A 26,980-nucleotide genomic window follows, 5' to 3' on the forward strand; every position below is an offset into this window, starting at 1 on the left:
TTTGACCAAATGAAACCATTATCATGAACACATCCTTCTCTGATTTGACTTCTGTTTCTTTTGGAGATCTTTTATCCTATATAAACATTCAGTTCAGCTGAAGGTCATATAACCTGCTGGGTGTATAAAGTATCATAGCTTGAGAAAGGACTATATTCCAAATTATAATCAATCACATTATTGCACTGTGCGTTTACTTCTAGAAAAATAACTTTTAAAACAGTCTATCCCTACAGAAATTCTTGCATTCACATGACAGTGATCAAAAGGAATTAGTTATGATATTGGCATAGAAGTCAGGAAATATCCAGTTCTTATTTGCATTTCCAAATCCAAGTTTCATAAAATATAACAAACTCAATTTAGCATTAAGAATTAAGAGAGAGAGAAATAACTTTTAATTTAAGAATGTCACCTCTATTCATATACTGATAATTTAGGAAAAAAGTATGTCCAAACTGAAATGCTTTATGCCCTGAAAATGGGAACAATAGGTAGATTACTAACTACCATAAGACACCCATTGTGCCTTTATGTAACAGAATTACAGTCTTGATTATTTGTGTCATGCTGTAAGAATGAGCATGGGTGGAAATATTAAAAAAAAATTCATTAGTAACACATTTCTACCTTTCAGAAGTGCAGAAAGAGCACTTACCATACTGAATCGATTTTTGGCCAGTGCAATTAGCTCTTGGTCTCCAGGAGCACAAATGTTTAGGCCAATGGGAAGTAATCTCTTTAATGCTGCCACAATGAGAGAGGTCTGCATAGAGTATCGGTCACCTTTTCGCTTCATCTTCTTCCTCTCCTGGTCAGAAACTGCTGCCTGCAGCATAAAGCAAAGATGAAAATAAATCCAACATTAAATAAAAGAATTGTACTAGCAACTTTGTACTTGTCTTTGGTTTGACAATTTCCTTACCACCTATAGAGCTACAACCCTATCCAATGGGGATTACATCACTGCCAATATTTTGCACCAATATCTTGAAAGTCCACCGTGTTTCTCAAATGACTACGTTTTGATTCTCAACTCAGTGTTTCCAACAGATATCATTACATTAAAGAAAACCAAAACAAAACAACAACCAAACCCCCCCCCCCAAATTAAGTGCTTTTCTGGAGTCCTCCTGTCTCCTTCCACTCTGCAAAGAGAAAAATACAAAAATCTTTACACTACCTTGGACATCTTAGATTTGGTGTCACTGATAAGGAAAGACATGTTGTTGATTTCATTTTGTACCACAAAGTTCTGCTCTTCCCTTTTGAAATTCTGGAAATATATAAAAGATCTCAGTTACAAGCACGTCTGATATATGAGCAACGTATCTAAACAAATTGTAAATAATAATATAAATTAACAGGAAATTTGTAAAATCCAAGACAAGGACAGAAAAAATTAATGGATGATCAATAGCAGCCTTGAATTCTAGCTTTATTTACATGACGTAGCTCAGAGGGTTGTGGGTTTTGGGGCGTTTTTTTTTTTCTCTGTTAGAGAGAAAGAAATGTTTCTCTGGCCATGAAACAGCTATGATAAAAAACTCACACTTTCTCTTATTCAATATAAAAATATTACCTGGGTTTTCCCTTAGTAAATCATCCATTCAACTTTTTCACCCAGCATAAATCCCACTATATTGAGATACATTAAAAACTTTAAATAAAAGATAGAATTTATGAATACACAAGTAACTTGATGATCCAGTATCTACCTACTGTGCAACTAGTTTCTATGCACAGCATAATAAAACTTACAGCCAAATTCAGGCACAAGTACAGAATTAATAAGGTATCATTTCCCAAACTTGAGGAAATTGAAATTATGGCAGAAAAGAAATTTAGTATAGACACCAGTACATGCAGAGATCTGATGTCTGAAAGTATTCAGTGTCTTTTGTTTTGTTTTGTTTTTCCTTTTTGTTCCAGTATTCACATGAATCATGTTTTATTTTTATTTAAACATTAACAGGGATGGTGCCTGTTTAGGTTTTAATGTAGACCACTTGGTTATTGCATATGAACAGAGGAATGAGACTTGAGAGCCAAGGGTAATTTTTGTACAAGTGGAATTAAGAAGAAATCTTTAACAGGTAAAATTTATGAAATATGAAATAGTATCATGTAGGAAAAAAAAGTTTTATTCAGAGAATTACTTGTAAAATATATTTGCTACTTCCTTGCTCTTAGAACATTTACTGACTTACTTTCATTCAATCCAGCTCAGACCGAGGCTTAACAACTGAATTATATACCTTTAACTTTTATTAAAGAAATACAAATCTACACTGCAACACAAATTAAGTGCCTGTAAATAGAGCTGTACATTTCCTTCAGGAAACCCTTGTTCCACTACTCATGTTGAAAACCTTTCCACACTATTTTTATTGTAACTCTAACAAGTGGCTCAAGCAGACAGACTGTACAACTTAGGAAAATGAACTTTAATGAGACAACTACTACTAATTTACCAGCCATACATCCTGGTCATAAAAAGGCTTTGGGAGGTGAAAATAACTGATTGGAAAAAAAAAAACCACCCACCACAGACCTCAATGAGCTTAATATATATTAAAAAACACATACCAAAACCCCACAACAAACCAACCAGAATTTATACGGAAAGTATCTACAATCAGCGTTACTATGCTACAAAACACACATCAACTCCCCTAGCTACTCAGGTATTTCAAAAGTCTCAGAAAACTGAAAGTCATTAATACCTTCCCATCTTTAGTTTCCCTTCTGTCATTAAAAGTGTTTTCCCAAACACAACCACTAAATAATTGATCTGCTTACTAAGAAACCTAATTGAAACAAGTATTTAGCAAGGAATTACTTACATGAGACTTTGACCAGTAAATGAAGACCTCAGCCACCATGCGGAACAATTCTTCTGCTTCAGGGTTGGGCTCTTTAAGCCATTTTGCCCTAAAATCGGTAAAAGGGTGGAAATGTGGATGATCCTCATTGGCTTTATGCTTTGAAATCAGTTTTCAACATTTTACAAGGATACAAGCAAACAAAACCAAGCATGCAGGCTTTTAATCCTCTGGTAGCAGCAGCTTTTTATGTTCTATTTCAAAACCCTTAAAATCCTTTTACATTAATCCTATGTCTAAACCAACAGGTTTGAATTGTGTCTGTTTTTTCTTTGATTTTCTTCTGAAAGAGACCCCAACTCCTCCTAAAAGTCATAACGCATCAGCTTGAGCAACTTCAAGATTGGCAGGCTGAGTAAAAGCTACTTTAATTCAGTGCTAGCATTCAAAGGGATAAGAGACAGTATCAATAAACAGGAAGATTTTACAAGATTCATTGACCTATTCCTCTCCACATACCTGTTATAGTCCACAAATCTAATCAACAAAGGGTAGAAGGCATAGAGGTCCCGTGCCAAAGTAGTGAACTCATCTAGGATGAGCAGTTCAGCCTCCGACATGTCACCTCTGCCTTCTGCTCTTAGATGTTCTTCATCCGATACAACCACTGCTGCTTTTTTCTTTAGCTTATCCATCAGTGGCAGGAAGTGTGTCTTTAAGAGCTGTGGTTTCGCTTTGCTTATGATGGGCTGGGAAAACACTATTTAAGGCAATGCATATTATAATATATACCTGGCCACAAAATATAAACAAAAACTTTTACCTTTCCTCTCTTTCTCGGACCTTATTTCTAGACTGCAGAGTAAAATCCTGCCCCCATTGAAATCAGCAGAAGTTTTACCAAGAATTAAATGTGGTCAGGATTTCACAAAGTCACAGTCACTATGAGGGCAGAAGTTACAACTTCACAGACTAAGTTTGCAAGACCATAAAACTTGAAATGCCTCTTTACTGGCATTCTGTCAACATAATGGTATTTGCCCGCACAATTTTACTGAGTAATGTAGAAGTTGTTCAATGGTATGTATGGGTTGTCACATCTATAGCTACATAGAGCACACACAAGTTTTTTCAGCCACTGGCTCCTCTTTTGAACGTTGCTTTTTAGCTTGAGCAAAGTAGAACTGGAAAGCATGCTGCAGCTATTTGCAAACCTACTGAAACAGCCTGCCTGTATTTCCCATGCACATTAGGACACTGGAAGGCTTACATGTAGACAGAAATGAGACTGATTCAACCATTCATCAACCAGCCATTTGAGACTTGTTAACACAAGCTTTTTGCAAACCTACTCATAAAAATTAATATGTAAATTAGCACTTCATCTGGGCCCATTAGTGCAAAACCATTTGTAACATATCCATTAGATTACAAAGAATTTTAGGCAATTACCACTTACCCATAGAGTGCATTATATTACTAACCCTCAAAAGACTAGCAATCCAGACTGCTACCATGAATGAAATTACTACTACAGTAAGTACTGAAAAGTTGTAAGAAAGCCTAATTGAAAAACTGAATTCACAATACTGAAGTGTCTTTTCCTTACAAATTGTAACACTGAGAAATAAACTATTTTAAAATAAACTTTAAGGTGTTACCGCAATGAAGTTAATATGAGGATTACTAAATGGCATATGCATTTCCACATTTCATTGTAATAGATATGCTAGATATACAGCTTCAAAACAATATTTTAAGGATCCAGCACTCATACAGAACAGTAATGAACTGTGTAATGCCTGCAAAAGGAAACTTACTAGATAATGAACATTGGCTAAATAACTATAGTCTTTTAATTCAATATAATACAAAATGCATATGTACATATCCTGTAGAAAAAGAAATAGCCTAATATATTTCTTACATTACTTACTAAGAGACTAAAACATACTGCTTACACTGCTCTCTCTTTATACATAGTATTTCTGGCTCATCAAGATCTGTATTGCTTAAAAACATAAAAATATGAGTGTTGTTTTACTCTAGCTTTAATAGGGTAAATACAGAGTAATTCAGAGTGTGTGTATATACACATACACATATACCCACACACATGTACATATACACACACAATAGACATTCTGAATACACACACCCTTGTTTGTTCGTTTATTTATTTATTTTTACATCTTACCTGCTAATCTCTTCATCCAGGCTCCTTCATCAATACCAAGGTTGTTATAGATGATTTTCAATATGTTACCCAAAAGAGTGTTCATGTGCTCTGATGTCAAGGCTGTGCAACACATTTCAGCCTTGTCAGGGTTGTTTTCTGGCCCATGCTCCCACCAGTGTGACATGTAACTACACAGCATAGGTAGTATTACTTCCATGATATGTGGCATTTGCGTGTAACGAATACCAGACTCTGCCAGTTCCACAATTTCTTCCATCAGCTTCACCAAGGAAGGAATATTCGGGCAAACCTCTTCTACACTAGTAGGCAAATTGAGAACTATTGAAAAAAAAACAAAACCAAAAAAGCTCAAAATCAATAAACAAAGTCATAGAGGGAAAATAATTCTTTTCAATTTCTATTCCATACAGCTTTTGTTTTCTACTTAGATTTATGCCCTTCTGATCCAAGGAAAAAAACCAAACACAACAATAAAAAGCAGTCGAAGTCCCTTCAATAAACTGATTCCAAAGCAGTATTTTGAGAATGGTATCTCAAAATGAAAAAACCAGTATCTTTAGAAATGTAAAATAATCTGTTTGACCAGACTTAGCCCATTGATTTAGGAAAGCAATACAACCAAGAGATTACAAGAAAATTCTTGCACTTAAAATGCATGCAAAATACATGTTCTAAGGCAAACAACATTTGTAGTGAAATTGTATTTTCATAATCATCACGTGAGTTTCTGGAAATACCTGCTCTGTCTCTCGCATTCTTGGTATTGTAAATTGAGTAGATATTATGTTTGTTCAAATGAGTTTCCAAAAAAGCCACTGGAAAGGCACCTGAGAAAGCAGCCAAGCACTCCCCTAGTGCTGATCGTTGCCTGTGAATTAATAAACATCATTAAGTATACATATCTTTGATGGCTGACTACACCTTGGAGTAGTTGTATACCAGTCTTATTTTTATTCTAAGATGAGCTCATCTCAGTGAGATAAGCCACTACATTATTATGATCACCAACATAAGAACAGGTAATAGAAATTGAAGTCCGCTAATCTATGAATGAAATGTTAAGACATAAAATGTCAAAGGTGGCCTACAAGCCAAGCACAAATAAGGAACATGCAGGGAAAACACAAAGTCATCATAACAATGCCTTCTGTTCTATTACTTTCGTCTCAGCTCTACTGACTTTATAATCTCTGCTATTAAGAAAAAGCTACTGAAGAGACCAAGAGACCAAATACAACTATAATTTTGAGTGATATAATTTCCTTTTTCTGAAAAATAGTAATAATCAGAGCTTGGTCTAGCATGAAAGTCAAGCTCTTCAGACAGTGGGAAATTGCTGCTACTGATCAGTAACTCAAAGTTTTGCACAAAAACATTGCTCTAATCTCTTCAAATATATGACAGCATTTATTTGATAATCAAAATTACAAAAAGTCTGTCTCCAGGAAGTAGTAAGTGATCCCCTGTCACTTCACTTGGGTCCTTCAGGGGACATTTAAAACAATTGTTTCTGATTTCCAATTCAGCTGATCAGAGCAGATTTTAGATATGTGAGAAATCCTTAACTGCTGAAGCTAAGCCACACAGATGACAGAAATCCAGGACTCCCATGAACTTCAAGTGAGAAAAAAAAAAAAAAAAGCCTTCAAACTGATCTTGTGACTTAACAAGATTCCTCTTCAGTCTATAGTTTATCTCATTTTAGGAACTCATGCTCTTTCGAGATCTAACTCATTAAACTTGATTTTGATAAATCTAACTTAATTTCCATTATTATTTATCCTATTTGCCCCTGCTTCCTTTTTTTCCTTTTCATTAGGTCTTCATAACAAAACATATATCCACCACATATACCTACAAAGAGCATGCTACGCGCTTTTCACTTGCAATAATGGTTGTAGACAACCATACGCAAAAATTGTCACTTACACTGACATACTTTTTCTTAACTACAAACCCCACATCATTTATTTGCCAAATACCAAAACTAATCAATTTTATATCCCTTATGAAATCAACAAGACCTGGTTTTCCACAGATGTGTATTTTGTTACTTATAAACATTGGTCTCCATCTTTTTTCATAACATTTCCTATGACGCTGTCAACCAGGTAAGCAAAGGTATGTCATGGGTCTGATCTGGAGTTATGCACAGGTTGATTTGCTAGACGGTGTACAGATATATGAACTTCCTAGGTTACTGCTGACACTATCTGAAATGTATGAGATCTGTTTAGCCTTCCCTCAGAACACTGCTAGCCACTATACGGCAACTATTCAATTTTAAGAACTGAATTATCTAGGTAGCTCTATTTTTTAGCTGAATATGGTTTACGCAGATCAAATGTAACTTGGGAGGAGATTAGCAGATATACCGATGCCCCAAAAAGCACTTCTAAAGACTTATTTCCCTGGGTAATTGAGCTAGAAAAGAAGTATTGTCCTATGAGTGACAAATTAAATTAACTGTAAGGTAATGAGAAAGAAATATACATCACAATTAAACAATACATAAGGAAGAATTAGAACAATAGCTAAGCTAAATGACATAATCTTATAATTCCCCAGTTGAGCCTCAAATGAAGTGATATTTATTGTAAAGTCAGATAGTTTCATTTGTAATTTCTGTTTTAATTAAGAAATATATTTCGACAAACATTTAATGCAACATTTTAAGTGTATTATAGCAAATGCATCTGCATTTCACTTAACATCTGAGCACCCTTTTTCTCTCAAGGTATCTTTCCAACAACAATCTCTTCATATGTTCATTTCTGGAGTGCATATTCATGAAACCAAATATAAACAAAAATATTAAAAACAGAGGAACGCTTTTTCTTCTTACCGCTCTACGTAGATACTCTTGCTGGTTCCCAGAGCATACAAACTGGCCAATATTCTATAACAGGAGACCTGAACATCTTCCACTGAAGACAAGAAGAAAGTGATAAAGAGATTTTTCTTTGCTATACATTCTGTCGAATCAAAATACATTTGACAATAGACAAATTAATAATATTAAGCTATCAAAGGCAATTCATATAAATCACTCCCTAAATACAAAAAGTCTTCTGACCAGACTGCCATAGTTTTTACTCAAAACTTCAATTGATTTCAATACCAAGTTACCAGCTAAGATGATAAAAATATTTCACTACTGTACTAACTTTCTGAAATGAATGGCATATCAACTCTTTACAAATAACATATAATTGCATAATCTGAAAATTTATTAATTTAATATCTATTAAAAATATGTCAGTCAATCTTTTCTAGTTTCTCTGCAGACCTTAAGAAAGTTTCATGGAAAATCAAATACAGTGCTGAAGGTAAAAAAAATCATTAGGGAACAAATCAATTTACAAATGTAATACGACTGCCTTACCATTACAAAGGAAAGGCAATCCTGTTAAACAGGTATTTAATTCTTTCAATCACAGTTTATATCTTTAAAAATTTAGACATAGATACCAGTTCATAGCATACACTAAATTTGCACTTCAGACTGACAAAGGATTAAAAAATAAATAATCCTTTAGTCCTTACAAATACTTCACCAAAGCATGTTTTGAAATTATCAAAAGTTTCAGTCACAAAAATGTGAAAATAATCTTAATATCTATTTGAAAAAATGCTTTTCCAATGTCATCTGCAGTAACAGTGTAACAACAGTGTAACTACCATCGAGAAGGACAACACTCCCATTCTTTCCATATGTATTTTTTCTACTCTCTCCCACAGTGCTAATATCTTCCCCCAATATGCAATGAGATGTTGGGAGTAAAATAGGATAAGACTTAATGGGCTGGGAGAGCCTACAAGATAGTGCATCAAAGCTACATAAGCCTGGCTCTTTACTATACCATGATTTTAGTTCAAGTCATCCTGGAGTTGAGTATATTTACATAGTAAGAGTAACATCATGTACACTTACCCACCTTTGTACATGGTCACATCATGGAGTACCCTGTATATGTAGTAATACTCAGTACAAGCACCAGGTCAAGATGCTTGTCATCAAATAAGATAATCTCACTCTTAACAAGATGTAAAGAGAAGTTGTGTGTAAGAAAATTTAGCCTTTCTAACTATGCTCTAGACAAAATAGGGAGGCACAATTTCAATTAATTATTCTTTCTCAGTTTACGTATTCTAAATTGGATGTTTGACATCAGTGTGATGCATGTAGAATATCTGATTAAGAATACCAATTATCAAATGCTAATTATTAAGTTCCAAAACATTGAATATCAGAGATCAAAAATTATACAAGGCATGAACATGTTGATATCTGAAAAAGTGGTTTACGATGAACAAGTGATGTATGTGAACCCCTTATACTTTTTCTGGATACTGTCACAGTCTCGAATTTCACAGAAATAATTTAATGAGAAAAGGGGATGTTTATATCTCATCACATTAAAATCCAGCAATACAACTTTAAATTTTTTTAAAAAAAGTTCTCTTAATGCTAATTTAAATAACACTTTTCCAGAGTCTAAAAAGAGAAAAAAATTTAATTTGACATTCGTTTCTTCTAGGTCCTTCTCTTCATTATTTCCTTAACTGAGTTAGCTATACAGAGCAGAATTGCATCCTTTGGTGCAGTCTGGACAGAAGAATTCCTGTGGAGTCCCTAAAATATATAAAATTAAAGTTTTGTGTTGCGGACTGCAAAATTTTGTCTTGCAGAGACTGAGTTTGGTAAAATAAAGGACACTGAATGTCCCATAATCAGAATCTTTACAGATATCTCACATATAGAGTCTCAAACATTTCCTTCTCCAGTGCCTGAATCCTTCAGGAGCTCCTTCCACTTTTCCTTAGGATCTAAGATGCACCCACCCAAATTTCCCGCTAACTGAAACTGAGTCCAGGTGCATGTATGACAGAATAACATCGTTTTTGTAGTATAACTTCATATATAGAAAGAACAAAGGCAAATCGACTTATACTAAGAAGAAAGTCACAGTAAAGCTATGGTGAAGTTATAAACAAAATCAAGCCTTCTGACTGTCTAATCACAGCCTCATCTGCTTTAATATTTACAAAAAGTCCACTAAAACCTGCAGACTGTTCTAGGTCTATTACAGCAAATGTTTGATAAAATCAACGACAATTTTGTCAAAATGACATAGGACTTATCCTTCTCTAATAGTACTGAGAGTCTAGTAATGTTTACTACATGGTCACTACAGACATTTTAGTGGCATGGCACTTCTAAGTAATACATACATATCAAATCTTCCCCAAACTGGTGCTGTCCAATATGCTCAAATAAGGAAGATAGCACTGGAAGGAGAGCAACTGTGGTATAATTAATGATTTGCGTAACTCCCTTTGGCTGGTTTCTGCTGTGTGTAAACTGGCCTTGCTTGAGATTTTCCATTGTTTTCTCCAGATCCTCAGCAGCATTGTCCAAAAATGCTCTCAATGCCATCTTAACAGATTCCAGACCAGTTTTCATCACAGTCCTGTATATAGCATGCAAAAAGAATTAAAAAGAATATTCTGTTAGACAAGCATGGAATAAAGCCTAGTCTTGGCTTATATGAAACAGATAATAAAGGTCTGAAGAAGTATCTTTCATATTTTGATATTGTAAAATCCTCTTGTAGCAAACCAACCTACTGAAAAAATGTTTCATAGGTATCCTGCAAAATACAAGGATATTTCATCTGGTTTCCCATTAAGAAGATAAAGTAATTTTAAATTCATAAATTAAGCAATTCAATTGCCTTCAGAGGGAATAAAGCCACCTAACAAAAAGAAGGATGAGTAAATCTGCAATTTATGACTCTAGGAAGAGAAGAACTATCTCAAACTAGAACTCAGAAAGTCTTCCCAACCATTGCAGTCATATTTCTGCCTCCAGAATAAGGGCATCAGAAAGGAATGAGTAAAACCAACCAAATCTGTGTAATATTAATTAAATGCATTTATTACATAACTATAACACCATAATCAGTTATGTAACGATATAATCCAGAAGAATTATCACATTATTTGTTTTAACTACAACAATTAGAGACCCATTGTTTAAGGCAAGTACCCACTAAGGCAAGCATGAAAAATCGAGCTGAAATTCTTTTATAAATTGAATAACAGACAAGTTTGTTTGTTGCTTGTTTGTTTTACAGCGTGAATATATACAGTTTCAATAGCAACATTTTCCAACTTTTGTGTAACCTCCATGAATTCCTTAATCCCTGTCTAGAGCTCTCTACCAAGAGCTGAATTGGTGACCTTCACCTGTATCTGTATTCCATTTGTATGATTGCATTTGTGACAAAACCCGCAAGATATTGCAACCTAAAGGATTACCATGCAGGACCTGAGCCATATTAATGACCATGATCATGACTACTCCATAGCAAATGGAAAGTAAAATTTGCTCACTTAAGCCACTGCAAAGATACTGAGAAAAAGAGCTATCTGCACATAATCCAGCCAATTCTTTGAAAGTAAAGGCAAAGTGAAAAAAGTTATCTTAAATTACCAGGAAGGTAGTTTAAACTATCATATTCTGTTTCACAACTGCAAAGATCTAAAAGTCAACTATCAGCACAGATATCTGGCTGCACAGCTAATGAAAAGCAACACATTACCCTCCAATATTTCAAGACTGTCTCATCCATAAGCTTCACAATGGCTCAAGCAGCTCAACGTAACTTAAAAGTACCACTGAATTCAATGTAAAGGTGTTTTTTGTTCAGATTAAAACCTGAATTAACTTTGCAACAGACACTCTATGAGACAGATTTACTGCACTCCATGTGCATTTAACTCCTGAATTTTTTGATCAAACAGTGCAAGCAAAAGAATAAAATATTTCTAATGTTGTTTTGTTTTAGGGATGGTCACACGATTAAAACCAGATGAACTAATAGCCAGCAGTTCCTGGACACCTGATGAACTGAAATTGAAAGCGTAACCTACAAATATTGTCCTGCCAAACCCTAGTGATTAACTTACTTTGCAATGAGAATTATTTTCAGCACTATAACTTCAAGAGTTTTGAAATTCTGCAGCCTTACACAGGTAGCCCAAATCTGACTGCACATTATTTTCTTACGTGATTTTCTTCATACTTTAGAAAATATATTCAGTATTACCTCGCATCCAAGGTCTGGCCCAGTATGTGAAGACAGTTCACTATTGATGTTGCATCATTTCCTAAACAGGGAGGAAGATGATCCACCAATTAAGCTGAGCACACTGTATAGCATGTCTACACTCTGCTAACTGTATCTTTGGTTTTAATGAAAGAGTAAATGACATATCAGAAGAGTAATTGCTCTTCTGCATAATTTTAACATTCAAGTTAAAAAACATGCAGTTTGCTGTCTTAGCCTTGTTTACACAAATGCAGTAACTAGAGGCAGTAAAGCATTTCTCATCAAATAGCTGAGGCAGTCAAGATGGAAGCACTTAAATGTGGGGTTAATTAGAGCTGCAGTGTATTGTCTGGTTTTCATTTAAGTTCTAAAAATTTTGCTTTAATTGATTCAAGTTTATCTGAACATTTATCTTCCCTCTCTCAGTAACATAAAAGCTGTTAACTTTCACAAGCTGCTATTGCATGAAGAGAACATTTATATAAAATATCATCAAAAAGGTTAGTTTCCTGGTGTCACCAATGGGATGCACGATTTACAGCAGGATCAGGTGTGGCCCACACGAGTAACAGTCTCTGACAAAATATGCATCTCCCATAATCAATTATTTCTTTCACACTTATGTATGTAAAGAGAACTTACACACAACATGCCTTGTATGCATACGTACATCCCAAGATGTTGGCATGTACAAGCCACCTCTAAATTCACTTTTTAAATCCAAGACAGATTTAGGCCACACAAATTTGCTCTACAGCTTACTTAATATATTTATTTAAAATCTAGATCTCTGCAAAAATGAAAATACCTTTTCTTGCTTCTCTATATATTTCAAGTTTCTCAATCAAAAAAAAAAAAAAAGAAGAAAATAATTGAATGCTTAAGACAAGATAGATTTCTGAAAACACTGTCATCTGCATACAGCGTACTATACTTTCTCACTAGTGGTTATTTCACATGAAAATACAGCCAAACATACAACTAAAATTAGAAACTGTTTCAGTGTAATAGGGATTTAAAAAGATAAATTGCAAGGAAGGAGTGGGAGGTTTGTTGCAGCACTGAGAATGTTGTTCTATGCCATCTATGAAGTATTGTAGTATTTCACCACAGTAAATTAAAAAAACCTGGACCACAGCTTCCATGGCTGCCTCCAGCCAGGCAGCCCCACTCTCTTTGCACTGCCACTGGTGGTCATGCATTAATATAGCAAGCAGATGAGAAAGCTAAGGTGGCTTTAAAAAATCCTACCAAAAATAAAGCATCCCCAAAGATTTTTTGTCAGCTCCTATTTTTTTTCCTTACTATTTTATGAATGCCAGTGCTGATGAAGAAGAGAGTGCAGGACTGTGCTAATGACAGGAAGGATGGAGGGAAGTACTCAAAGCAACCTGGACTGTGGATTAGACTGTCATGAAACAGTATCTTTACATTCATCGTGCAGGTGTGTATACACTACACGCTACAGTGCAGTATAGAGATGCTCACTTCAGTTCCCTGAAAATTTACATTGACAATCTATTCATACCATGTAGACACATTTCAAGATCCATATATTTATGAGGAATCAGGTACTTCGTATGCTGCAACCAGATGGAAGGGTCAGCAATTCGTCTAGTTATTCTGAGAACTAGTCAAACTTTAGGCATATCCCTGTATCGGATACTGCAGTGTGGTTGGTTCGACAGACTTTAACAGCAGAGCAGAATTCAGTGACCATGATAAATGCAGCCCGCTTCAACCTAAACTGATTGATATACTAGAGTGTGGCCAGTTTCATCACATAACACTAAAAATAGACTTTCAAAATTATCATGAAACTTCTTTTTTGGAATGTCTCCTTCAGGCAGGATTTGATACAGAATTTTAGAAAATGCAATTTGCTATGAAAGCCATGTTTAGGTTCAGTAGAAATTCTGTCTTGCTTTTGTTCAATGTCATGAATTTAGGTGTTTTCACCGTGTTTCTAAAAGAAAAATGCACAAAAAAGGGAGTGTTTTTTAATATTTTACTTAAAAAGCCACACTTAAAATTTAAAAAAAAAATCTTTTTAAATGGCACATTTCAAGAATCTGTTTGCTTCCAACCCGAGGTCAGAAGTCAATTTCAGAAGGCCATCTTTTTTTTAAAAACTGAATTATGAAACCTGAAATGAGGGGGTTTCTAACGAAACTAGTCTTATTACTATTGCAAATATTTCGCAGTGTATATATGTACACTCATTAAACTAAAAATATTCTTTTCTATCAATAAAAAATATTCTTGGTTTTCAGAAGCCTGAAAACTAGATACGGAACACTGATGTAGAAATGAATGTGCAGTATACAAAATTCCGTTACATCATGAAAGTGGAGCAGGTGGTAAGTACAATTCAATAGGATAAAAACTGAAACAAGAGCTGTTCCTTAAAGGAACTCTTCACACAACTCAAAACAATAGAGGCTGGCCATATGCAAATACTAAACCACATGATTTCAAGAGGTTTTGAGGATAAAGGTATCCCAGAAGCTAGGAAAAATATTAGGTTGATGTTTGGATCAGTGTTCAGCATGTATTACAAATGTAGTTGATCCCACCATCTGCACAACTGAGTTTCTTCAATAATCTGAGATGCAGTCCTACATATTTTAAAAAGTTGTATTATTATATCAGGAGGGAAGAACTGTTGCTGTATTGCAAAAGTGCTATGGATATTGATTTCAGGATGCCTAACTGGAGGGACACTTAAAAATTCAGGATGTCACTGGGCAAAGAAAGCCTTCTGTTTCTTTTTAGGAACTCCTCTGATTAATTTCTCTAAATTCCCCAAAATAAGTGAGCTAAACCAGGCCTTTATTATCTGATGTTTTACCGAGGTAATTTTTGTTTCAGATTACATGGGTTTGTACTACTGACACAAAGATTTTTTTAAAAAAATTACTTACATACTTATATAGAAAGAATGCCTTACTGGAGATTTAAACAATATAAAAAGTGAATCAAACTAGTCATATAAATTTGCTATTTAAATTGAGAAAATATAAATTCAAATGCTCAATTCACCAAAATTATTCACTACAAACTTTCAAATTCAGCCCACTAATAATAATGAAATTAAATCAAAGCAGTCTAACTGATGCACAGCTACAGCTCTCAAACTGTAAATTATTAGAGCCAAAATCTACTTTCACAGTGTAAAGAAATCATAATTCCATGCTGAATTACTATTCCATAATCCCAGTGACACTCTTAGATATCAATGTAATTAACTGCTTATGCTCACTTTGGAAGACCTGCATGCTTAATTTCCCATTTAATCAATACTTCTGCACACAGCTTAACCTACATGAATTTTGCTAATGACTTTCATTCACACAGCTGTATCTTCAGAAGTACCATTCAAATTCACAATAATAACACACCTCCATAGCAAAACTACGTAGCATTTTGCTATTTCTTATAGCAAAGTTCCCACTCGACATAAATGCTATTATCAAGCAACTCTTGCTCATTCAAGATGTCTCCAAAACGCAGAAATTAGTTTCTAGTCCCCAGCAGCGCTCAGAGGCTGTCCTCATGAGTATTTGCCCCTCTTCTACACAGGCCTTGTCTTTGCTGGGGTAACTGCAATTCATTTGATCAGGTTTTCTAACATGATATAATCCACCGTCAAGGTAAGGCAAACTGTAAGATGACTTTGATTTGAGTTAGTAGGTCCACAGTAAACAATCATGCCTCCAGAGTCTTATGGTGACCTTGTCATAACTCATGGAAAAACTACAGTACACTTTTGTGTTGGCATAAAGATTTCATATTCTGACAGTTACTGCACACTAGGAAAGAGTGAAAAACAGATTGTAGCCATAGTGAACACTTATCTGATCCCATCTGGCATCTCTTACTACCACTTGAGCCCAGTCAAACAACAGGAAATAAGCAAGCTGAGATGTGGAATGGAAAAGATCTTTTCTTTAGTACTGAAGAAAGTTACATTGGCTTGGATTTCTAACTTCAACAGTTACTCATTTTGGAAAAGAAGTCAGAAAAGCAAATTCACACAATAACAAAAAAGATTTGCAAAATTTTAATAGTATACCTGAGCTAGTTCATTCTTTGAAGTAACAACCTAGGGTATAAACCAGAGCTTATGTGTACGTTTGTGACATACTCCACCCTGCAGAAAAAGCTGCAACAATGCCACACAGCTGCAGAAATAACTCCATTCCTCCTATGACCTTTTGGCTTTACAGGCAAATCCTCTCAGCTCATCCCAAAACATATTTAAAAGCAATATCCCAAAATAATTTCTGATCTTTCTTCTCAGTTTAATGGTTGTCATAACAGTCTGTAAGCTTTTTAAACACCACACTGCTGCAGCAAGTGAGTTCCTTCCCTTCAAATTGAATGAAATATGTAGGAATTGAGTTAGATGCATGTTATCTTAATCAAATTCTAACTCACTAGATAATTGCCCAATTAGGTATGTTCATGGGTGCATCCATCACAAGCTATATATGCACAGGATGTACTATTTCAACTACCCTATCATCACTGCATAAGAAAAAATTAGAGTAAATGACTGTGCCATGCATTGCACATAATGTATACACTTGACACAGACTTCAAATCTACTTCAATTAAGTGATTTTCACATGGCATAAGACAAATACTGAGCTCTTGCAAGATTCACATAATACCAGAAAGACAGTACACGTGCATATGTGGAGTCAAGCACATCTAGGAATATTTAAGAATTCCACAGAACATAACTAAGCATTTCAGCCCACTACAAATTTTCCTTAATGACTTTCCATACAAATGTGCAGTTCTGACACACTGTTTTTGTCAAATTACTTAGAATAAAATAACAAATTAGTAATTATAATTAACTCAGCAAAATTCTTTGGTAAGATAATGAAATCCAGATATTAGTTAAGACTCAAGGAAAACTAAACAAAATCCCTCAAACTGGTAACTACAAAAGCTTTTTATTCCATCTAATAAATTCTGTGATCTACCAGCCTAAACAATCACTGGTCCGTGAAGACCATGCATTTCAGCCATGCAGCATGCAACAAAGCAGCACGTAACACAATGCAAAAATGGCAAAGAAAACCAAATGATGGCCATGCTAGTATTTGTAAGGGTCTCCTTACCAAACAGTGAAATCCTATGCCTGACAAGAACTCCAAGTTTGCAGAACAGGCTGAAGACAAAAGAAAAATAAAAGAGAAGAGAAGGAAAAAGGAGGAGAAAAAAAAAAGGGGGAGGGGGGAGAAAAAATAACAGCTGATATATGAGCAGGAAAAGCAACATGATGTCACGCAGAAAGAATCAATTATCTGAGCAGAATGTGGGACAGAGTACTAAAGAAAGAGTTTTTAAGTGCATATCCTTAACAAACACGGTTAAATAAGCACATATTATAATTAAAGAAACAAAAAAAAATTAAAAGCAAAGCTAATTAATATAAAAGCATACTATATGGTAACCCACAAGGAAATAACTGTCAAAGCTTTAAGAAGTAAAATGTGGTCAGTGTGCTCTTCAGGATACCACTCACAATTTGAAAACTACAGATAAAGAAATCAGATTAATTGAAGTGTTTGATGGCAAATATTTAACTAGTCCAATTTGAATCTTGTCATCTTGAACACAGTGAGAACTTCTTTTCAGATACATTGCTTTTTAAACACACTTAACATGAGAAATAGCCTCTTGCATGGTTAAAACCCAACAAAAATGAATATGATCAATGATTTCATTTCATATGTTTGAATTACTTCCTCTGCTGATGAGCAGTGCCTTGTTCAGAACAATGAAGAATGAAGTTCTGTCTCAATTCACAGAAGCAGGAGCACTCTGCCCTACCCAAAGTGACCCAGCCTCCAGGTTTAGGAGGGATCAGCTCAATCTTCATGATCCAGTTCAGCCTTAGTATTTTCTCCGAGAGCAACATCAATTTTGGTGTTAGTTTTTATGCTGCAAAACTCCTCATCTGCTATAAATGACACGAACAATATCATGTCATTTTATTAAGCTATTTAATTATTAGGCACATGGGCTAGTTATCAACCTCTGACTTAAAAGCAACAGACACTATAAGCATATCTGCAGAGTTTATGGATGAGATCTGAACATGTTTTTCCATTGACATACAAGAGCATGGTGCCAAATGGAAACATTTATGTCCAGAATCAGAACAGCCAGGTTAATGTAGTGTTGAATCCAGCTAATTAGGCAGTGCACAGAGATCCACTACAGCAACAGCAACTGCTCTGTTTTAGAAATGAGTCTGGTTCGTGCATGTTGAGGGATCTCTGTTCACTTTTTATTCCATGAGGCAGACACATACTATATATTCTTTTATGAGGATCCCGGTTCACCCAGTCCAAGAGGAAAAGCTGTACAAAAGCATGTTAGCATCATATAAATCTTCTGTCCATTATAAAAAAGACATTAAATAGCTCACAATCAATCTTATTGTCTAACATAGAAATGTTACTCAACTGACTGTAGCATTCAGCAGATGCTATGTTTTCATAAAGTCAGACTGAACCTATTATCTCCAGTGTAATTAGTTTAAGTTAAATAAATAAATTAATTAAAATGTCCAAATGGCCAGTACTTAGATTGATGTTCAGAACTCATTTTATACAACTGCAATAGTACAAGGACTTGTAAGATGGACTAATGGATGAGAAATGCAAAAAGTCCAATCCTGAAGAAGTTGGTTGCAAATAAGATGGAATATAATGACACCGTATTTCAGGAAGAGGTCTGACCTGTATTTGCCTGCAAAATATATCTGGATTTAATGTATTTGCTGAATACAGAATGGTTATTACACTTATTAACACTGTCATTGCATTATCAATACCCAAAACCCTACTCTTCCATAGCTTAATGAATTCAAGCTTATCTTCCCTGGAAAAGAAAGCAGCCAGGAACTGCCCTTAGCCTGAAGAAAATCCTATGTACGAGTTGCAGTCAAACAATACTAAAGGGAAAACTCAACAGAAAATCCAAAATTCATCTCTGGCTAACTCCCTACAATACTGTGGGAGGCAGGAAGGATCAACACAAAAAACCCAGCCGTTCAGGAAATTGATCATATAACGTAGTTTCTACAATCTTTGCATCTTGATAATGAAGAAATCAACAGCTCAATAGCACTGGTTATAGCTATCATTCACCCAAGGTTTCCTTGCATGTTTTCTTCTCTTTGGCTGACAAGTAACTCAAGTATGGCAGCAGCTCTGATCCTTTTGCTGGGCTCCATGTTCAGGAATCTTACACAGCTATGTGTGCAGGAGTCCTGAATCGATGCAGCAGGTATGCTGATATATCCATGTTTGACATATTCCAGGAGTAGGGGGTTTATTGGCATGAATGAACAAATGTGAAAATATGGTTATCCAGGACATTACAGACAGAAAAACTACAGCTTATAGACTGGAAAATTATCTAGATGCATGCATTTTGATAGAGGTTTTACTTTGAAGAAAGCCATTCAGCCAAGATGCCAGATCAAATTAGTCTATGAGATGACACAGGGTCAAGACAGCCATTACTTACTTATGCTTAGTATTGTTGCTAGAAACTTCACTCAGTATTCATACCATCTTGCAAACCCCACATATCTTTATGACCATCAATTGGCTGTCAGCCTCAAAGAATAGCAATTCAGTTTTGCATGGTTCAGTACCCAGTAACAGCCACGAAGGCAACCATGATACTTGTACATTACAGGTATGCAGTAGGTCCTCTGTGAAGCTTGTAATCCACCTTACTAAATGTTAAATATGGGTTTCAATTCAATCAGAAGTGAAATTAAGTGAAAACATATCTTAGAGAGATGGTCTAAAAAATGGATAACTTAAGAGAAAGGATCACGTGGGTATTTCTGTCATATTACTACTGTTATTACTATTTAGAAAACCAAAGAGCAGAAAGAATGTAACTCTCTCACTTTTACTTTTCATGGTGGACAGTAATAATGATACTTACTGCAACTCAGTTATAAATAAGTTTGGCTTTTAAATCTACCACAAAATTTTGCAGGAATAATGATTTCAGTATATACTCGTTTCCAACAGCAAAAACTGATACACAATTATACAGCCAGTGCCACAGACTGTGCAACTGATGAATTGTTGCACATAATGCTAAATTTAAGTTCCCTGCATGCTTAAATAATCACCACTACCTTTAAAACAGCATATAATCATAACTGTACTCCTCTCCATTTTATAAAATGAATTTTCCTAACAGGAAAAGAAAGTGAAGAAAGTTTAATTTGCACGTTCATAAAAATATTTCTCTGCCTCCCACTTCTCGGTTTCCCACAATCAACTGATGCTGTTTAAAGACAAACTCACATATGCATACACATTAATACTATTTTAAGTTTTACCTTGTCACCATTTCTTTCTCTTTATTAGAGGCATGGCCTCCACTGCTGAGAGGCCTACTTGCTGCAGATAAGAAATACAGGCGATGATTTTTAAAATACTGATCAATCAAAGGGAGCACAACCTGAAATTAATCAGAAAGAAGTGGTTATCTCAGGGCTCTCTTTACTACGTTCTGTATTACTCTTTGTAAGTCACAACTAAAGAAAGGAAGTTTAACTATGTTTTCTGTTTTAAAATCTCTATGTATTTTTTCTTTAATGTCTGTTCCTCTTTGAATTCATTTTGTATTCCAGGCATTTAAAATGTCAGCAGAAAAAATTTTAGATTACCTTTGGGACTCGATCTGTGGTTTTTTTAGGAGGAGTACAATGCAGAAAGTATAATTTCATTTTATCTCACAATTTAAGATTTTTCCAGTACCACCTACCCAGACACAACTATTGCCATTCATGCCTTTTAAAGTAGGTTTAAGAAAAATTCACCTACAACTGTCAGCACACTAAAGACACTTAACTCTAGATGCCGTCAAATAACGTTCCAAAAACACCGTCACTCATTAAGGGCTTGTCCACAGAAGCTTTACTTTTTACTTCAAGTGGTGACCATTACTCAGTCGCACTGCAGGTGCCATCCAAGAGGAGATCCAAAATAAACAGCCAATAAGAAAATTTGAAATTGCTTCCTTTTTTATAGCATGGTTCATAAGAAGGTGGAATGCTAGTTTCTGAGTCAATCAACTTGGCAAATAATACCACATGGAAGTACTTTAAGGTACTGAGATTACAATTTACTACAAGGATATAAGGATTAGAAAATGTTGCAAACAGCTGCCTTTGCCTATTCATTAATGAATTCAAAAGTCACTTTGAATATGCAAACACCATACAAGCTTTCACATGTGAAAGGCATAAGCAGATTTTCTTCATTTATAATGTGTAAAACCTTCTTGACACAAAAATCGAAAATTGGGCTGACAAGAATTTCATTACTTTCAGCAAAGGGAAGTGCAAAGTCCTGCACCCGGGAAGGAATAATCCCAGGTACCAGTACACACTGAGGGCTGACCAGCTGGAAAGCAGCTTTGCAGAGAAGGACCAGGGGGTCTCAGTGGACAGCCAACTGACCGTGAGTCAACAACGCACCCTCACTGCAAAGGCAGCCGACAGCATCCTGGGTCGCATTAGACAGAGAGTTGTCAGCAGGTCCAGGCAGGTGATTCTTCCTCCCTACTCAGCACTGGTGAGGCCACATCTGAAGTGCTGTGTCTTGTTCTGGGCTCCCCAGTACAAGAGAAACATGGACATACTGGAGAGAGTCCAGTGAAGGGCCACAAAGATGATGAAGGAATTAGAGAATCATTCAAATGAGGACAGACCAAGGCATCTGGGACTCTTTAGCCTGGAGAATGCTCAAGGAGGATCTCACCAATGTGTATAAATATCTGAAGGAGGGTGTAAAGAAGATGGAGTCAGGCTGTTTTCAGTTGTGCCCCATGACAGGACCAGAGGCAATGGGCCCAAACTGAAACACAGTAGGTTCCCTCTGGCGATGAGGAAACACTCTTTTACTGTGAGGGTGACTGAGCACTGGCAGAGGCTGCCCAGACAGACTGCGGATTCTCTACCCTTGGAGATATTCAAAAGCCACCTGGTCAAGGTCCTGCACAACCTGCTTTAGCTGACACTGCTTGAGCAGTGAAGTTAGACTAGATAACCTCCAGAAGGCCCTTCCGACCTCAGCCATTCTGTTATTCCTTGATGGAGACATGAGCATGGTTTTAAAAGAAGGAAAGAAATAAGGAAGGTGACACCAACAGATACATAGCTGTGGAAATTCCAGTAACTATTGCTCTCATTTATCTGCCTGAAGTTTGTAAAAAAGAAAAATCTTCAGGATTAGACTAAGACAGTAAAAAGAAAATGTAGGGAGGTTATGAATAACATCATATGAGTATTTGCATATCATGGAGCAAGGAAATAATGAGAATAAGAATATAGTCCTGTGATTTTTTTCATACCTAGACTTCATCCTAGAGTATTTTCAAACTATTTTTATTACTACTGTTTTAAATGACTAAAATTAGGAATTTAACACAGAAAAGTGTAACTACAACAATAATAATCATGTTCACTAACATATACTTTCTCGCTTCAACTACTTACTATGTTGACAAAGAATAAGCAAATATATACTGTACTTTGGCAAAAAACTTGATTTCTTGTTCATACGGGAAGTGCTCTCCTTTGCCTCTGCTGACACCATCTGTAGAGAGAAAATTAAGCTCCCTGTCATATATCCTGATTACAGTCTACTCTGAATTTTTCTTAGAAATTGTACACTATAAACAAATAATACTGGTCATGTTTAGATGTAGATTTAAGATACCACAAACAATATACACACTAGTCAAAGTGGCATTTTATATCTACCTCATGAGAAGAAAAGTTACAAGAAATGAAGTGTGTAAAGAATAATTGTCCAAATCTTCATAAAAGTGTAGACATCTCACAGTCCAAAGAGATATGGATATTTTTGTGAGATGAAAATCTGGTCCTGCGTTTGTATTTTTTCAGTTATTGGTGACAACTTGGAAGCCTGAACTCAGATTCTAATGCAGGAACTTTCTCCAGTCGTTCCCAGTAGAAACAGAATTACCTAATTTTTACTACTTATTTGTAGATTTTGTCTGAAGAACAAAATTAATGGTTAGAAATACCCAACTGAAATTAAAATTGCTTCACTTCTCCCATCACTATAAAAATCAAATACTCTTTACAGCATGATCTGGTAGAGCTCCAAGACTATTTATCCTTTATTATTGTCGTTTTATTAATCCATTGGTTGACACAAATGGTATTTGTTCCACCAGTGTTTCTAGTGTTTCAGTATTTATTCATTATCATTCTTGCAGTTATGCCAAATCTATATAATTAAGTAGAATGAAGCCATGATAGTCAGGCATTAACAGCAGAAGTAACCCAATGAGTTATGAAGGCCAGAATTTTGCTACTGTAAGTAACCATGGCATATAATAATTCATAATTTTTTTAATTTCCACTTTAAAACTAGAGTGGTGAGCTTTATTCAATCTCCCCGCTGTTCCTGCCATTAATGCTATCAATTACATGAGGCACAGTATATCATGTGGCATTGCAACTGCCATGGTCACATAGAAGCTGCATCTAGCCAGGTTTTTGGCTTTTACTGCTCATGTAAGAAGCTGACTTGAGTCACCAAACTTTTTTTTTTTTTCTTTAACAAAAGCAGATTCAGTCAAATCTTTTCCTTCATAGCACTGCTGACAAAACCCATGCTGGGTGTTTGTGAAATAACATTCCCATTGTGGGAATTTGTTAAAGAGGTTTCTCTACTTGACTTCCTCCCCCAGAGAAAATTTCAGAATGGTACAAATGATTGGTTTAATTTGCTCTTTGAAAAAGGGATTATATGTGAATAGTTAATATTAATGTGCACATGTGAGAGATTATCAACTTGTACATAAATACAAGAAGGCAGCTAGTTTTCTTTTTCAAAGAATGAAAGTCATCATAAATTTTGGCTGAACAGTTTTCATCTAATGAATGAATATGGGAAATTGGAATGAATATGTGTAACTACATAACTTTCCAAAATTCATCATCTTCATCAGCTATAGGAAACTAGAGGGAAATCTCCTAGGTCCAAGAATGTGTCATCGTTTTGAAATTTTCCAGTTGTTTTTATAATATCAAACATCTTAGTTAATAATTCTTAAGAAAATGCACAAGAACTACTATACCAAACTCCAGAATGTACTGATGGGCTTCATCAACATATCTTATAAGTTGCTGAAGGAAACTGTAGGCAAAGCGTTTCTCAATGGAAGGTGTGTCTAATTCCAGGTCCTTAAGTCCTCTGTAAAAAGAAGCAAGTCAATTTTCAGACATGTAGGACATAAACTAGTTGTACCTCTCCATGTAGCCTGACATAATTTTCTCTAGCAATGATTAACTGCTTATTAACATAAGAATTGTTCTGTGTTTGAAGTAAACAGTACTTTCATGCTTATTTAGGTTTTGAGTAATTTGTTAAGATATGACTCAGATTTCCAAAGTAGAAGGTTACAGGAAAATGAGACTAGACAATTAGACTAATCCAGTATCATCGTAATTTCTTTCCCTTACTTGTAAGGTCTTATATTTCCCTCCAGGGATTGATTCTTGGGTAAGGGAGTTTTGAAACTGCCAAATTATTTTTATTTAAACAATCAAACCAAAGCTTTTGGGAACATCTCTATGGGTCCTACAGACTTTGACCCCAGAGAGCCAGCTACTGCAGGGGACTAGCATGAGTGGATTTGGTGCTATCAACTGGAGTCAGACCCTGGTCTGTAGTGTCTGGAGCTTATGTGCTTGTCAGGGGGCAAGTGTTTGTATCTTTCCTAAACCCATTGTGCATGAGGGTGTACTAGACTAGAATGGCCACTGTCAAACAAAAGACTGGAAAGAAATGTGTGCAAGGATTATGTTTCAGAAAGTAAAGTGGTAAGCAGACCAAAGAAAAACATGAATCAGATGCTTGTGTGCTTAGGCAACGCAGTGGTCACAGGGCAGCAGGTACATTGATTTTAACTTAATACAAAGTCCTGCATTTGACTAGCACAGGAGAATGTAGATGCGGCATGAACTATTTACTAGATGACAGGTGTGTCCAAGTTAACAATTATCTTACCATCCTTCTTAGCCTTCCACTACTCCAAAAACCAAAAGAAACACTTTTCACTTGTGTTTAAGTTAGACAGAAATAAAAAGGATTAGTCGAAAAAGAACGTACAACCTTGAATACAGCTGAGAAGTCTTTTGTTATTTTGACAGAGGTAAGAAAAGAAAAATTTGCTGACTGACATCCTTCTTTGTACATCCTACTCCACTGAAGGGATGTAAATTGAATTATTCTAGCTACCCTGAAGGATTTTACCTAGAATTATTAGATTAGCTGTGGGACTCTATAAACAGGCTGAATTTCATATGTGATAAAAAAGAAAGGAAGTAGGCAGATTTAAGTAGATGTGCTAGGTTAATTAAGTCACAATGATTACTTAAATCCGTCTCTGTGACTGTTTCATTCACTTACTAACATTCAAGTCATACAAATCTCAGATATGCTTTCCTAGTGACACACATTTCCTAAGCCACACTGATGAGGCAGATAAGCCTCCAATTTAATTAAAATTTTATTCACGCTGCATTTAGTACTAAATATATCATATCAAAACCAAAGAAAATTACGTATGTAATTCTGCAGAGAATAGTATGTATATGTATTGAATTCTGAATGTTCTGGTGACGACTACATTTATCCACTATTATTACATTTACACTGTGACTATTATTACATTTACACTGTGAATTGTTTAAAAAAAACCTTTTTAAAAACATCACTTTTCACTTTTAAAATATTTTAATAACATTACAAATTAACTCAGTTGAAAGAAACGAGTAGCAAATTTTAGACATATAACTGTCTGTCTTATCACAGCAACTGCCTAGAAATTTCTAGAGAGAGAGCATGTGTCTGACCTGTAATGAAGACTTAATAATTCTATCACTTGTAGAAAATTAACACATTAACTAACAGTTGGATGTATGGAGACACAACAGAAAAAAAAACCATGCTGCAATGTTGAGAAGAGAGGCAGAAGACATGCAAAGATTCTGAAGAACTCTGCTTGTGCCTTCCAAAAACCCTGCTACTAACTCCGTAATCCATTTCTTCCTTACAATGTTCTATATGAAGGAGCTCATTCTTATTCCCAGGTACTGAAACCCAAAAATGACCATAGATTTTTCTTTTAATAATTAAAAAAAAAAAAATGCTACTGAGTCTTATTAGAAATGTTCCGTGACACTAATACCGAACGGAGAATTACCTGGAGACAACATATCCATTAATCTGTAGAAATTTCAGAATATCCTGTGCTTTTTCTCTGTCCTTGGCTTTTTCTTTGGCTGTGAGCGTATCATAGGGAACAAGGAGAGGATGGTTGCCTCCTCCTACTATGGAACATCAAGAGAATTAAAAAGCAGTTACAGATTAACTTACATGGTAAGTCCTAGTATGTAAAATACGTTATAATATACATAATAATACACATTACAGTAAAATCTAGCCTGAAAAAACAACAATGCACTTTTCTGTTTCTTCACACAAACCTAAAAAATATTCAGGTAGAAACTTTAGACTGCCAACATAGTTCTAACATATTCATTTGCTGCAAGTACCAGGTAAATGTTGAACATACTGCAAAAACTCTTACAGGAGAGAAAAGTGCTTAACTGTTACAAACATGTATTATAATTACAAGTTCATTTAATAAAACTGAAAATATTCCAATAAATAACACACCATTTCATAAGCAAACCAAGATATAAAAAAATATATAAACATAAACAAACAGAGGTC

The 26,980-nt window shown here is 35.2% G+C and overlaps 1 protein-coding gene across 1 annotated transcript in view; it reads right to left on the reverse strand.

Annotated features, from left to right (window-relative positions):
- RYR2 (ryanodine receptor 2) overlaps nt 1-26,980 on the reverse strand; it is a 323,964-nt gene that overhangs the window by 79,110 nt on the left and 217,874 nt on the right. The window contains exons 59-72 of the mRNA XM_086460401.1: nt 26,448-26,571; nt 24,318-24,433; nt 22,737-22,801; nt 20,539-20,660; nt 17,279-17,328; nt 12,141-12,201; nt 10,261-10,499; nt 7,871-7,952; nt 5,763-5,893; nt 5,023-5,343; nt 3,345-3,585; nt 2,847-2,934; nt 1,184-1,276; nt 659-829 (exon numbers count right to left, since the gene is read on the reverse strand). Coding sequence (XP_086316527.1) covers nt 659-829; nt 1,184-1,276; nt 2,847-2,934; nt 3,345-3,585; nt 5,023-5,343; nt 5,763-5,893; nt 7,871-7,952; nt 10,261-10,499; nt 12,141-12,201; nt 17,279-17,328; nt 20,539-20,660; nt 22,737-22,801; nt 24,318-24,433; nt 26,448-26,571 — 1,904 coding nt within the window. The remainder of the gene's footprint in view (nt 1-658; nt 830-1,183; nt 1,277-2,846; nt 2,935-3,344; nt 3,586-5,022; nt 5,344-5,762; nt 5,894-7,870; nt 7,953-10,260; nt 10,500-12,140; nt 12,202-17,278; nt 17,329-20,538; nt 20,661-22,736; nt 22,802-24,317; nt 24,434-26,447; nt 26,572-26,980) is intronic.

Source organism: Leptosomus discolor, chromosome 2 (genome assembly GCF_034619465.1).
Source record: "Leptosomus discolor isolate bLepDis1 chromosome 2, bLepDis1.hap2, whole genome shotgun sequence".
NCBI classification, from domain to species: Eukaryota; Metazoa; Chordata; class Aves; order Leptosomiformes; family Leptosomidae; genus Leptosomus; species Leptosomus discolor.